The sequence below is a fragment of the Felis catus genome, chromosome A3 (genome assembly GCF_018350175.1).
Source record: "Felis catus isolate Fca126 chromosome A3, F.catus_Fca126_mat1.0, whole genome shotgun sequence".
In the NCBI taxonomy this organism is placed as follows: domain Eukaryota; kingdom Metazoa; phylum Chordata; class Mammalia; order Carnivora; family Felidae; genus Felis; species Felis catus.
Window position 1 is genome coordinate 135,610,778 of NC_058370.1, and position 15,450 is coordinate 135,626,227.

The window sequence follows — 15,450 nt, forward strand, 5'->3', positions numbered from 1 at the left end:
AAATTGCATCATCACTAGCTTCTAAAATTCTGTTTGATCACTTTTGGATCACGAGCACCTGTGACGGCCATCTACCCGGGTGCCCGACTGATTTGAAGGAGGATTCCTTCAGCAACCGCGTGACAGACTCGGTCGCTGGCAAGGGCGGGGTCAGAGATTTGCCGGGTGCCGCTAAAACCGAAAGCAGAGGCCTCCTCCCGAAATTCCTTCCAATAGTGGTTTTCTCCGGAAGGACCAACCAGAGTACAGAATATGCACTGGCACTGGGCGATGGTGGTCATCTGCTCCACCGGGTACTCCCCGAGACACAGCTTGCACGACACCAGCGGATCGAGGGCCAGGTCCCACGTGGGCCGGTACCGCGCTGTGGTCATGGCAGAACAGTCTGAAACGAGAGAAGCACAGGGCGTCAGACCCCGCGTGGCCTCCAGCAGAACCGAGGCAGGAGTCACCTCTCTCGGCTCCACATGGGGCCCCAGGGAGTGGCCAAGGGGCGGTCGGTGGGCCCAGGGATTTAGCTCATTTGGGTCCTCGGAGCTTTAACCAGGGGTCCCTGGGTCCCTTGGGTCTGTGGGTGACCCCTCCCCCCGCGCAGAGGGTAACGATCGTGTCTACCCTCCAAATGGCAAACCCCCTTGCCGCCTTCCCTCCATCCTTCTGATGGGCACTGAGTAAGACACGCCCCCACCCCCACCAACCGAGCACCTCATCTAGGAGGGCAAATCCTCAGCAAGCGTGGAGAAGAAGCTTCCATTAAAATAGTCTGATCAGACGGGACTGTTCTAGGGTTTCTGTTGCAGGAACATCTCAGGGAAGGCGGTGGAGGGGCGCCTGGGTGGCTCAGTGGGTTGGGTGTCCGACCTCGGCTCAGGTCAAGATCTCGTGGTTCACGAGTTCAAGCCCCGCATCCGGCTGTGGGCTGACAGCTCAGCGCCTAGAGCCTGCTTCGGATTCTGTGTCTCCCTCCCTCTCTGCCCCTCCCTTCCTCTCTCTCTCTCTCTCTCAAAAATAAACATTAAAAAAATAAATAATAAATTAAAGAAAGAAAGCGGTGGGTGTGGCCCCTCCCGCTCAGTCTTCAGTGCCCTCCGAATGGAATCCCCCTTTCCACACCACAACACCCAGGTGTTACCCGGCCCCCCCAGAAATAGCCCCAACACCACTGCCTCCTTAAGCACTGGCAGATTTTCTCAAACGTAAGCTTCGTGGAGGCAAGGGCCTTTGGCAGACTTGTTCATTTACACGGGTCAAGTGCATCCAACGGTGCCTGGTGTGAACCCCAGGCACCCCAGGAACTTCCCCATCCTCCGGGGATGTTCTCTGGTCACTTCCCAACCCGCCCACAGTCTGCTTCCTGATAGCATGTGTTTTCTCTTTGTATTTATCACACTGCTTGCTGCTTGGGGAAGACAGGGAAGGTGCGTGCCTCTAGCCTCTGGCTCATCGCCTGACCCACAGCGACCTCTCAACAACTGCCTGTTGAGTGAATGAACAGATCCTTGTATCTCGGGCTACGTCTTCTCAGTCTGAACCCCTGGCACCCGATCTAAGCCCGGCAGTCAGTGTGCACCCGCAGTAGGTAAGCGTGCCCGTGCTCCCCAAACTCAGAACCGAGTACGATTCAGTTAAAATTTCAGGTGCAGTCCCCAGGCATCTGAACTCTGAGAGCTCCTACTATCCAGCTTTCAGGATCCAAACTGATTTAGACAACCTGGCATCCTTCTCTGCCCAACCTCACCTTTGAACTGAGGGACTAAATGACGTAGACAGCAAGAGACACCTGCATTCCCTGCTAGTTTGTGAGGCCACGAAGGGAGGATCCGTCTTGTCCTGCCTCATACTTACAGCAGAGGGATGGATACAGAATGACAAAGACCTAACCCACGAAGGAACAACAAAAATAAATCAGAACACCAACCAATGACCGGAACATACACAAAATGATTCTAGCATCTTGGAAAGATTCAAAGATGCAGGAGACACAATTCCCCGCCTTGGGGCGTCTTCAGATTCGGTTCGGGAACCCGCTTGGCCAAAGAGCAAGCTAACCGATGCTATAAGGCAGTATATGGTTTACGTGTGAAATCGGTGCTCAAGGCACTTGGTAAAGATGAGAGTAAGTCTGGGTAGAAGACTCCTCAGCAAACTGGAAGAGCTTCATGAGGAAGACGAAGCTTGAGTGTGGAAGGGAGGCTACGTTTCACATGGGGAACAGGGAGTGGCTATCAAAGCGGGAGGGAACAGGTTTCACCAGGCGGACCGAGCGTGGCAGGACCACAGCAGAAGCAACAGGAAACTCTGTGCTCTGAGGGCAAACTGAGCGTCCAGAACAATTACGGTGCGGCTGCCTGACCGTCGTCAGCCACGGTGTGCTTCCGTGGGTGAGGGGGTGGAGAAGCGCCACCTCCTGGGGTCACTGTGAGGTCGAGAGAGGTCATGTGCAGGACCTGGCACAAATAGGAAATGCTCAGTAAAGACCCCCGCTCCTCTTCCCCTGCAAGGTCTCATTTAGCCAGCTACTCCCAGGGGCGAGGAGTTGTCACGATGGCTTTCTCCAATCTACTCATATTCCCTTCTCGAGTTTCACCAGTCGTCGCTGTGGATCCTACACTGGGTGTCCAGGGCGGGGGAGAAGGTAACTGCAGAATCTTGAACTCAGACGGATTAGACACAAAGAACAAAGGAACATAAGTGATGAAAAATAACGGAGAAGCAGGGGGAGACCCTGACCTTTAAGAGCCCAAGCAAAGGAGGGCAGTTACTGGAGGCCGGCAGGAATCTGCACAAAGAGGAGAGATCAGCGGTCAGGGCAGGAAAGGGACGGCACCCAGGACCCCTCCCCGGAAAGCTAATCACTGGGAGCAACTTAGTCTAAAGTAAGTGTATTTTCTGTTGTTTGAAAAGAACTCTCTGACACAAACGCAAGGAACTTTTGGATTGGTCGGAGTCTCATAATTTGACCTACAAGCCAACGGGCCAACACTTAGGTGGCTTGGGGTCAGTGAGCTATCTCGGGGCACACATAACCCCCCACACCCCGTGGGATATGTGTGACATTCTTCAGGCACTTCTGGGTGCCCAAGAGCAAAGGAAAGGACAGAAAACAAACGGTTAAACTGATAAGAGTTCACATCAGTTCACAAACATCTTAGTACAACTACAAAAAAGGGGCAATCTTACCAATAACCTAAAGTCCAGAAACTCCCCCGTGTCTTAATGCTAATGCTTTGCTAGAGGCAAAAACCACCTTAGCCTGACCATAGCTAGGCCTCTGCTATCCCGGAAGTCTACTTTAGCATATGGAAATCCCTTAAGAAATGTCTTCCTGACTGTACCTCCCCCGACTCCATAGTGTATAACCCGTCACGCCTCACAACCCCAGTGCCACTCTTCCTGCCCACGGGTCCTGTTCCTGTGCTTTACTAAAATCACCTTTTTGGCACCAAACACATCTTCAAGAATTCTTTCTTGGCCGTCAGCTCCGAACCCACCCCCCCCCCCTCAAAAACCTCATCATCATTATTATTTTAAATGTCCACAAGCATTTCTGAATCCTGGGCTCGTGAACCAAGATGTTTTTTCTTTCTCTCTATCCCTCCACATCTTCTCTTGTTTTATTCCTCAATGATTTTTTTTTTCAAGTAACATTGCTTAAAGCTCACTGTACAGAGCGACGATTCCATTTTGACTATGGAGGCCCGCGAGCCCTAAAAGGGATCACAAACCTGTACCAGAGGCGTCGCAGCTGTGGGCGGCGGCTGCTGACTGGTGCGTCCCTCCCGGACAGCTGGGGGTAGGTGGCTGGGAGCTCTGTTGCAAAGGCCCAGTCTCGGATTCTGGAGGGCTCTGTAGCAGCGGTCTGAGGGTAAAGAGGTCCCACGTTGGAAGGGAGAAGGGTTCTGCCGCGTGGGTCACTGACTTTGGACAGACTAGCAAACTGTAGTTGTTTTCACTGCAAAAAATTACACACCGTACCCTCCCGCATCCACTTGCTGGGAAGGGTGAGAAGAAATGGATTTAGGACTCCTGGGACACTTTACCTGTCCGGGAAGTGGGAGTCACTGTCCTGCGTCAGGTTGAAAGCCCTGGGCATTAACCCATATGGACTAAAGGGACAGACAAGGCGCGAGCACAGAAACTGTATGATCAACTTAGTCTTTCAGGAAGTGCCAGGGATGGCGGTAACCTTCAGAAGCAGCACACACGAAAGCCGAAGGCCCCTGCTTTACTGTCCGCTGTTCAGTGTGGCCCCCGATCGGACGGCACCCCAGAACGCGCCACACGACGGCTGACATCTAACCCTTCAACACAGAGTCCTCGCACGACGGCTGACATCTAACCCTTCAACACAGAGTCCTCACAGCCCCCACCCCGAGTCCCGGGCAGACCAGGGGTCACGTGAACGCTCGCCTGCCCCACCCACTGTGTACCACCTTCACCCTGGACCACTGGTCGCCTCCTGGCCTGGTCGCTCCCAGACTCTCCCCGCTCTTCCTGGCTTCTAGGCTTGGCTCTGTTTCCTGTTTACGGCCTCTCCGAAGATGTGATCCTTAGCACAAACTGCAGGCTTGACCTCTCACTTCCTTTCGTCCTAGACCGTGATTTCCACTTGACTTCTGGACACAGTGGCTTCCCACTGCCCTGCACGCCCGGCCCCTCCTTTCCCTCCCTGGGCGCTACTCCTAAAGCGGGTCAGATGCCAATTTCCTGGTCCCTCGTCAGTCGGTATTCTTTCTCCTCTAGACTGGATACTCTCTGAGGTGCCCCAAATCAGGATTCAAACGGGGGACAACGGGACATAACAAAAGATATTTTTGAAGCCCGTCATGGACCTTCCCGACACACAGGATGGGCTGAATATGATTTTACAAACACTGAACAGCTGCAAACTTGAAATAGGAATTTGCTAAGAAAATCACAATGCACAATAAAAGAAAAGAAAAAACAATCTTTGTTTTCCTAATGTGAAGGTCAAGTCCTATGAAGCCAACTATTTTAAGCACATCTGGTCAATGACAAGCGTTGCTCAATGTAAGTAATTCAGAATGTTTATCAGGCAAGTTACTTGCTAAGCGTTGCGGGAGTCACGCAGAGCAGGCACTGTGGCGCAGGAGGTGTGGACACGGGAGCAGAAAGGGCCGAAAAGGAAGGCAGTCGCATGTGAACACGAGCTCTGGTTGCCGTCCAGAGACGTCCCCCCGCTGGGCTGGGGGCTGCGCACTTGTGAGGGTCCCTACGCTCCCCGCCTTCACCCCCTCCAGGAGAGCAAAGGAAGGAGGGGTAACTGACTGCCAGCCGGTCACTGCCCACCCTTCCCTCTCCCGAAGACCACGCACAAGCCCCCGCTGGCCGAAGCGCTGTCTCCCCCCGCATCCTGCCTCCCCCTGCATCCCCCCTTCTTCACCAGGGGCCTGGACCCTCCCAGCCCTTCATGCCCACCATCAGCCCCTGGTGTTGTGAGGTCCCCCCCGGTCCTCTGAACCCATCAGCTGCTGACCTGTCTGAGTCTCTGCTGCACGTGGTCATCGGCCCTGAACACGCGCTCCCCACAACACCAGCATCGGCACCGCCGGAGGACTTGCTGGTAACCCAGACCTTCAAAATCAGAAACTCTGGGGGAGGGCGGGGAGGAGGGACAGACAGAGCAATGTGCGTCTCCACGGGCCTTTCCGGGGATTCTCCTCTACAGGGAGGGTTGAGAGCCACTGGTCTACGCCATTCTGCCTCTGGCACCCCCCACCCAGGTCGCGGGCTCCAAAACCCATGTGGGCTTAAGCCCGACAGACACATCGTCCCTCCAAACATCACAGCCGAGCACTGTGTCTGCCAGGCACTGGCGAGACTCGGTATGTTGATCTTCATTTATTCTTTTTAGGACATTCTCTGGGGGAGTGTGGCTTTCCAAGTTTGCCATATGTATTAGCTTCTCTCTCCAACTTGCTAATATATTATCCAAGGCTAAGTGTCATTCTCTCTCCTTAACAGTGCTAGTCACAGGCACAGGCTCATATTCTATATACGCATACGTATGTACATGTAGACACGTATGTACGTATAGACACATCTTGGTTGCTTAACGTGCATCAGGCATCACGGTCATCACTTCCATGCATCATTTCATTCCTCCACACGGTGCCTTTGGGACTTTAACAGTCTGGGGTTATTCTAATTTTACAAACAAGGAATCCAAGGCAGAGAGATAGCGTGACCTGGTCAAGCACACACACCCACTGACTCGCAGTCTGCAAGGTGCTGACGCACAGGCATGTGACCGCCCTGCTAGACCTCCTTTGTGTCTCCTTCTGGATCATGGGAGAATGGGGCCTCGGTGAATGAAATATGCCAGTTTATTTAAGTGGGCACATCCAGACAATAAACTATTATTCGGGGCTAAAAAAACGGGAGCTACGAAGCCACGAAAAGATGTGGGGGAACCGTAAGTGCATGTTCCTAAGAAGCAGATCCGAAAAGGCTACATACTGTGTGCCTTGAACGACGTGACATTCTGGAAAACGTAAAATTATGGAGACTGTAAAAGAGATCAGTGATTGCCCACGGGGGAGTGGAGAAGGGGATAAACAGAGTGAACAGGCAAAGCCATAGAACATTTTTAGGACAGTGAAGCTATTCAGAACGGTATTGCAATGGTGAATATGCATCATTCTACATTTGTCAAAACTCACAGGATGTATAAACAGCAAGAGGGAGCCCTAAGATGGGTGCTCTGAACTGTGTTCCTGCTCCCCAAATCCCTAAGGGGTAGCCCTAACCTTTAATGTGACCGTTTGCCTTTAGGAGGTAATTAAGGTTACATGAGGTCATAAAGACTGGGGCTTTCTGGGTGGCTCAGTGGGTTCAGCGTCCGACTCTTGGTTTCGGCTCAGGTTGTGATCTCACGATTCCTGAGATCAAGCCCTGTGTGGGGCTCTGTGCTGACAGTGTGGAGCCTCCTTGGGACTCTCTCTCTCTCTCTCTCTCTCTCTCTCTCTCTCTTCCCTTCCCCTGCTCATGCTCTCTCTCTCTCTCTCAAAATAAATAAAGTTAAGAAAAAAAAAGAGCGGGCTTTGATCCAGTAGGACCGTGGCCTTATAAGAGAGGACAATGTGGGTACCTCCCTCTCCCTCCCCCACCGTCTCTCATCCACTATGAGGACCCAGTGAGAAGGCAGCCGTCTTAAGCCGGAAAGAGGACTCTCACCAGAACCTGTGCGTGCTGGCACCTGATCTCAGACTTCCCACCTCCAGAACCATGAGAAATAAAGTCCTGTTGTTTAAGCCACCCGGTCTGTGGTGTTTTGTTCCGGCAGCCTGAGCTGACACAGTAAACCATGAACTTTGGGTGATTATGATGTGTCACTGCAGGTTCATCCATGTAACAGGTGCCCCTCCGGTGCATGATGTCAATAGTGAAGGAGGCTGTGCCTGTGTGGGGACGGGGCGGATACGGGAACTCTGTACTTGGCCCTCAATTTTGCTATGAACCTAAACCTCTAAGAAACAAAAGGGTTTTTTTGTTTGTTTGTGTTTTAAGGCTACATACTGTATGGTTCTAATCATAGAACATTCTGGAATTGGCAGACTGTAGAATCAGTAGACAGATGAGCAGTTACCAGGAGATGGGGAGGGAGGAGGGAGAAGAGGGCTGAGCAGGTAAGGCGCAGGGGGTGTGTGAGGGCATGGAAAGTACTTTTGTAGAATACTGTAAGGACAGATGCGTGCCGCTATACATTTATCAAAACCCATGAAACAAAACTTCACAGCACAGGGAGTGAACCTGGATGCATGCACGTTTTGAAAACAATACTCTAGGGAGAAGGGCATCCTGGCACGGAATGCAGGCTGGGAAGAGAAACTCGAACTCTACTACAAGGGTATCAAATGACCTCACCGCAGGGGTGGGGAAAAGCCCTGACCTGAGTAAGTCTGGAGATGAGTGGAACCTGTAAGACCGCAGGCAAACGGAACTGTCCATAAGCCCTGGACCCTAGCAGACAAAGCTGTCTCCGCTCGAGTGTGGGTTAACAATTCTGAAACTACTAAGCATCCGTGTACTAGAACAAACAAGCAAGCGGACTGTGGAAGGTGGGAGTCAGGCTTCTCGCTGTCAGAGTGGAAGGTCCCAGACAAGCGAGGGGAGGTGGCTGGAATGATCCACGAGGTCCTGGCTTAGAGCTGGAGACATCAGCACAAACTCAACGATTAGCTCAATACAGGTGCAGCCCACCACACTCGGCACGGCTTACAGACACACGCGTCTTCGAGGGGCAACACACGCACGGCCATTCCCCTGCTCTGCCGGCTGGCGCACACAGGCGAGGGTGCCCCGGCTCGCCACAAAGCACACCAAGTGCCCAGAGCCCGTTTTCTGAGGCCACGCTGCAACAAAGGAACGAGGGCTCAAGGGCGGCTTGAAGGGCTTGCACAGGAAACGTTCCGGATGATCCTGGAACACTCGGTAGTGCCACAAAGCAAGGAAGTACTCGAAATAAACAGCCACACTGCTGGGGATGTGTCACGGCAACACAATGGGCTCCCAACGGCTGAGGCTGGGACAGTCTGAGGGACAAAGTCATAGGGGCCATAATCAAAAATATAAAATAAGTGTCCATAAGCTCACACCGATATACATAAATGATGGAATCAGTAAGTAAATGAAATAAGTGTCCATAAGCTCACAATGATATACGTAAATGATGGAACTGATAAATAAATGGCGGAGAAAAGGCATATTCCATAGCTGCTCCCCGCCCCCAGGAGTTGGGGCACAGCTCCCGACTCTACGTGTGGCCGCACGGGGTGACATCACGCAAAGGGACAGGGTGGATGCGGGGAAAGAGTAACTGCACACGGAGAAACCTGGCACACGCCTCGGCCAGGTGATCAGGGCAAGCATCAGCCACGGGGAGTCACGACGATCGCACGGACCCTTGACGTGACAGGACAGAAACAGCACTTGTGCCTCTGTGGTTTTCTCCCCACAACCCACAACCCACAACCCCAGCCTAATCACCACGAGGAAAACATCAGACAAACCCCAGTCGAGAGGCATCTACAAAATGCCGACTGGTCTTCCCCCCCTAAACTGTCAAGGTCATCAAAACCAAGGTGAGTACCGGTTCACGAGCCATGGCAAGTGCAGCACACTCCTACCAGATGTCAATAATAAGGGAAGCTGGGTGTGGGCGCAGGCGAGCTCCTGGTACTTCCTGTATCTGGGTTGCTTTTCTAAACCGAAATCCAAATCTGCTAACCTAAATCTAATCTAAATCTGTACATCTAAATCTAAACTGTGCTAAAATAAAATGCTTATGAACAAAACAACTTTGCCTTTCCACTTAAACCCAAATAAGACACAGGAATGCAGATTCTACTGGAAAGAAAACATTGCAAGCCATTGTTTTCCCAAATAGACTTATCAAGCGTGACACTAAAAGTCTGAGGAAGACTGTCCTCAGTCTAGTCGGACAGGCTTGTTTATTTTTAACGATTAAACTCCGTGTGGTTTCTAACATGCTGACGAACCCAGTGACGCTCCAAGAAGGACGTCGAGTAGGACCGGACAGGACCACATACGCTCACTCACATGCAACCACACGCCATGCAGGTTCTATAAGGGCGGAATAAACTTCCCCCGTAACAGGCTTCCCTGCCTTCAGAGTCTGCAGGGGCCTGAGGGGAGCAGATACGATCAACAACGGAGAAGGGACGGACCAGAGAGAGGGCCCTGGCCTGTCCGAGCTGTCGGCACGCAGAGGACCAGTTCTTAACAGATCCGCTGGAGAAACAGCCATAGCCACGCGGACGGCTTCGTTCCCCACGAGGACACACACCTGCACAGGTGAGGGAGAAGAAGAGGCCCATCGTTTGCAGCTTCCTAACCGCACAGTACCCCAAGGTCGACGGGACTCTGAAGAAGGCCCACGTAACGGGAGCCGTTTCCGCCCACGGAGCAGGCCTCGCCCCGCCCCCATCACGTCACCCAGAGTCTGTGCACCTGCCCTGACAGAAGAAAATGCCACGACTGATGCAGAGACCGCTGGCGGAAAACTTCCTGTAGCAAGGCCCCCAGGAAACCCACACAGATGTGACAAAAATCCTGCTGAAAATGCCCCCAGAGGAATTCCCGGTGGCGGCCAGGACTACATATGACCTTGAGGTATGACCTTGAGACTCTTCCTCCCCAGGCTGAGCGGCTCTGCGGACCTGCTCCCCGAAACTGCCTCCCTGGTGGGCCACGTGGCTTGGGAAACGATCGGCAATCACGGCAGAGAACTCACAGTCTCGTTTCTAAGGCGGATAAAATACTCCTTACTTTATGCAATCAAATATGCAAAAAAACGCAAGCTGCAAATGCCTTGGTGGCTTCCACATCACAGCTGACTTCCCACAGACGGCCCCAGACAAGCCTGCCTCTCTGACCTCCGTCCAGGAATGAAGTGCAGAGGAGACACAAAGGACCTATTGTTTCTACTTCAATTTGCCCGCAAAAACATTACACTTTGGCTACGACAAGTGACACTTTAGAAGTCATACATAAAACAAGCATTACATTCCAAGGCCGAAGGGGGTCTTTGGATTGTTTGTCCTCTTAGAGATGATTTCCTTACTCTATGCCATTTAGGGATGTGCTAAGAGGCCACACACCGGCCCCAACACCACCTCCTGCTACCTGATAATGAACTACTCTTAATGTATTCTGGCCGACCTGCCAGGGACATAGTCACGATCTCCTACTTTGTTTCAGATAAGGGCACGGGAAAATGAGCACCTGGATATACTGACATCTACGACAAAGGCTGAGCAGCCGTGGGCCGTCCCGGCTGCCTGCCCCGAACCACAGGACACAGGCGGGCTGCGGGAGGCTGGTTTCCGCGGTGGCGGGGAGGTCAGTCCTGGCCGGCGGCAGGACGGTTTTGGGGGCACGGCTCTGGCCAGCTCGTGAGATTGGCAGGCCAGGCACCAAGTGGGATCCCTGCTGCCAGGCCAAGCCTGGGAAATTCCCGGGTGTGGGGTCTTGTCGATCCTGTGAGTTCGGGGCACGTGATGGAGGGAGGAGCATGTGGTGGGGGTAGAAACAGGCCTCTGGGAAGAGTCAGGAAACCGGGGACGTCATTGTCTCTGCTCTGCTGCTCACCGACCACGCAAACCCTCATGGTGCATCGCCATCCTCCGTGGACCGACGGCCTCGCCTCCACCGTGGCTGGGAGGGCCGGCCTGCAGGATCCCCCCTGCTCCTCAGACCCACCTGAGCAGGTGCAGCTCTGCTCCTGTGACAGGCCTCCTGCTCCAGCTGCTGCCATGGCAACAGAATGTCTTCCTGGAGGTGACAAATGGGTCCCGACGTGAGAGCGGTGGAGGATAAACACGCCTCCCTGAGAAAACCCTGCTACCACAGCCCCCATTCAGAGCACACGATGTGCCCGCGCCCAGGGGCCCCGTTCTGTCCGTTAGAGCATGCATGGCAGGTCCTGTTTTACGAAGCAGCTCCACCTCCCCAGGTCCTGTCCCTCCTGGTCCTGATTTACACTCCCTAATCCATTCGCACAGTAACTTAGCCACCGTCTACAGGTTCCCACAACGTTCTAAGCACTGTTCTAGACTCGGGATTACGAGCAACAGAGGCACCACGCACACAGCACCCACTGATAACCCAAACCCTCTTTCTCTGGCTAATGCCCCTGCCTTGGAAGATCCCATCCAGAAAGAAAAAAGATCAAGTACAAGGTATAAAATGACAAGGGATCTGTTCAGAGAAACTTTAGGGAAATCGAGGGGAATCACCTTCTTACCAATATTAGGCTGTGGTTTTAACTTATTTGATCTACTTCAACGAGAAAATTAAAATCTGTGACTTCCAATTACATGGAGCGCATTTCTTTTTTTTCTTTTTAAAATTTTTTTTTTTATTTTTGAGAGAGAGAGAGAGAGAGAGAGAGAGCGAATTGGGGAGAGGCAGAGATAGAGGGAGACGCAGAATCTGAAGCAGGCTCCAGGTTCTGAGCTGTCAGCACAGAACCCAATGCGGGGCTTGAACCTACAAACCGTTGAGCTCATGACCTGAGCCCAAGTCAGACGCTTAGCCGATGGAGCCACCCGGTCACCCCGGAGCACATTTCTCACTGCACGGATATTCAAGAATATTTCAAGACATTTCAAAAATATTTCAAAAGTTCAAGAATATTTGGATTTTGTCTTTGCTTTCCATCCAGAAGCTGGACGGGGAAGGTAAGAGGGCAGAGGGTCCCTGACAACACAGCAGGAGGCAGGTGGGAGCGCTCTGGGAGGCTGAGGGGCTGCGGGAGAGGGAGGCAGGAGCTGCGGGCGGTTCCAGAGACAGAGAACTGGCAGGAAGACACTGGGGCCCACTGATGGGTCTCAGATCACCAGGAGGCATCGGTGGCCCCCGCCCCAGGTCCTGGTAGGCACACACGCAGCCCAGGACCAAGGCACATGCCGGAGGAATCACGCAGGCCCTGCACAACGGGGAAAGGTATACACGCTTAACAAATGGAGTCATTCCCGCCCAGCTCAGCAAACTGAGATCTGATTCCAGTTTCAGCCTCTCCCAGGAACATGACCTTTTAAAAGTCCTTCCGAAACGTCCCGATCAGCCCCGGGGAGGCCATCCGCGGGATCCAAACCCCGCTGTTCTTTCCCCCTGAAAAGAACACGACCTGGCCTGAAACAAGCCTTCCTTTTCTTCCCCCGGTAGCTCCTTGACCCGCCGTCCTTCCCACGAACACCTGCCCCTGTGCGGCTGCTGGGACATCTCTCCGCTGGCTGCATGCCGTGCTGCCCGGTTCAGGGATCGCTCTTCACATTTACTTGGTTGGGTTTTGTTTTTCTAACGCTACGCACACACTCGCCATTTTCAAATGCGGATCGACGTCGCTGGGGTGGAGAAAACGTGAGCCGCAAGGGTCCTTCGGCTCATACCTGCGGCAACCGAGGGCGGAGACCTGCACCAGGTCACCAACCGGAGGGGACCCCGCAGCACCCGGCCCGAACGCTGTTCCAGTCACCGGGAATGATACCGCTGAGCAGATGCACAGACCAGGGGGCCTGCCCTCCGGGAGCTTACAGTCCACGGGGGAACGGAGAACGCGTCCGTAAGGTCAGTGGGTACAACGTACAGCATGCTAGCCAGTACCGTGAGTCCTGTGGGGGGGGGGGGGGATTAACCAGGGAGGGGGAGGGGGTGCAGAGACCCTGTGCAGGGGTGCAGGGTGCTCCTTACGCCGGCGGGTGAAGGGGAGCCTCCCGGGGAGTGACTGCAACAACCCAGGTCAGAGGTCGGGGCCTGTCCTGCAGGGAGGGCACAATGACAAACAGGACTGATGACAAGCGGTCACATTCTGGACAGACTCTGCAAGAAAAGCTTCTGGAAGGCTCACAGTCGGGTGTGGGTGTGAGAGGGGGCGGCGGGCAGCCCCAGGCCTCTGACCCAGCAGACAGGACAGGGCAAGGAGCGGCCACAGGAAGCCGGGGAGGGCAGGCGTGGCACCTTCCAGAGCCGCGGGCTGGGGGAAAATCAGCGAGACCCTTGAGCCCACCCGCTCCTCTCCCGGGAGGCAGGCACAGTGCTCTGTTAGCAGCACAGAAGGCAGGCGCGGGCCTTCCTGCAGCAGGCTCTGTGTGCGGCCACGGTCCAGGCCTTTTCCTCAGATGGCCTTCAAACTCGGAATACTTTTTTTTACATTTTTAAAGATTATAAAACGACCGAGTCGCAAGCACACAAAGACATGTAAGCCAGCAAAACTCACATACTCACTATCTGGCCCTTTCCAGAAAAGTCTGCCGACCCTGCTTGTAGAGGCTGGCATCTCGGCTTCCGCGCAGGGGGCCAAGCAAGGATTCCTGAACAAGACTGTGGCAAGTCCTGCTGGAAACCCCCCACTGAGAGCAGGTCCCCGGTCAAGACCACGGGAGGACTGCAGGGGCCTGAGTCTCAAAAATGCCACTTAACACGTGCACCTGCTCCACACGTGACATGGTGGGTGCTCGTGACAAAGGCATGCAGCCTCTCAAGGACATGTTGCCATTTCCGCACCTGGGCGCTCCCGCCACTGAGACCCACAGGCTCCCAAGATGTGTTCTAGAAGGAGGACCCAGGCTAGCGGGTGCAGCCCACACAGCCTTAGCTCTGAGGACACTTCTCAGAGGGAATGCGAACAGGACCCTTCTACGCGCTTCTGCTCTCGGGGGCCAGGAGCCCGCACGGAGGGCCCCGCGGACAAACACTGCAGCCCCCCCGGGAGTCCACCCACGTTCAGTCTCCTCGTCTCGCGATCTAGAAGCCGATCAGGTGACGCCTGCCGAACACAAGTGGCCCCCACTGACCTGGGGCACGCCACACACGTGACAGATCTTTCCTGTGCCGTCTCCAAATGGGTCTCCACCTCGGGGTATCGTCAGAGCTCACTTCTAACTGCTCGTAAACTGCAACCCCCTGTGCACTGAGTTGCCCAGCACCCATGACGTTCTGGGACACGGGGCCTCAACGACCTTCTCGGTGTAAAAACGGTCTGCGAATCGTGAAAGGGCCCCATTTTTTAAGTTTATTTATTTTGAGAGAGAGTGAGAGACTGCCAGCAGGGCAGGGGAGGCAGAGAGAGAGAGAGAGAGAGAGAGAGAGAGAGAGACAGAATCCTAAGCAGGCTCCACACTGTCAGCCCAGAGCCCGACGTGGGGCTCAAACCCATAAACCCTGAGATCATGACCTGAGCCAAAATCAAGAGTCTGAAACTCAACCAACTGAGCCACCCAGGAGCCCTACCTATAAAGGGCCCCACTTTGTTTTTAGACTACAAGTGAGACAAGCCTGAGGAAACACATGTCACTCCAGCAGGACCATCACTGGGACAATAACGTCACTAATCTTTGTTTTCCAAAGCACAGTGGTCTACAGACCGTTTACACCCCCCACTAGCTTTCAGTCCTCTGATCACCCACATAAAAACACGGGTACCCCCTAACCCCAAGTAGCCCCTAACCGCTGCACCTCCGACCGCCTGCACCCCTAACCACTTGCACCCACAACCGTCCACACCTGTAACCCCAAGCACCCCCAACTGCCTGCGCCCCTAACTGCCCACACCCCCACCGCTCGAACCCCTAACCGCCCACACCCCTAAACGCCGGCCTTTCTAACCCCAAGTACCCCCTAACTGCCCGCACCCCTAACCATCCGCACCCCCTAACTGCTGGCACCCGTCACTCCCTGTCACCTTCCCCTCTCACCCACCCCAGCCATTCTCTGACACACACTATGTGCACATCTTGGTCTGTTTGCCTTCTTCCCCCTGAAGAGAGTAAGCTCCACGATGAGGGTATTACCATTTGACAGTTGAAAATCCTACTCAAAGAGAAATCCTGCCATACATTATCCTGTTCTCTCCTATACTGCCTCGCTAACTGGGTAGAAAAAAGTACTCACATCGATGGGACGATG

At 53.9% G+C, this 15,450-nt stretch overlaps 1 protein-coding gene across 18 annotated transcripts in view; it reads right to left on the reverse strand.

Annotated features, from left to right (window-relative positions):
- RNF144A (ring finger protein 144A) overlaps nucleotides 1–15,450 on the reverse strand; it is a 339,972-nt gene that overhangs the window by 262,741 nt on the left and 61,781 nt on the right. For 10 of the 18 annotated variants that reach the window (XM_045055006.1, XM_023252141.2, XM_045055007.1 and 7 more), the window contains 2 exons: nucleotides 3,726–3,859; nucleotides 240–385 (listed from right to left, as the gene is read on the reverse strand). In XM_045055006.1, the coding sequence (XP_044910941.1) occupies nucleotides 240–374 (135 nt within the window). In that variant the 5' untranslated portion in view covers nucleotides 375–385; nucleotides 3,726–3,859. Of the gene's footprint in view, nucleotides 1–239; nucleotides 386–2,730; nucleotides 2,780–3,725; nucleotides 3,860–5,497; nucleotides 5,613–7,197; nucleotides 11,864–15,450 lie in introns of those variants that run through there. The other 8 variants (XR_006596045.1, XR_006596043.1, XR_006596041.1 and 5 more) reach the window with 6 other exon arrangements.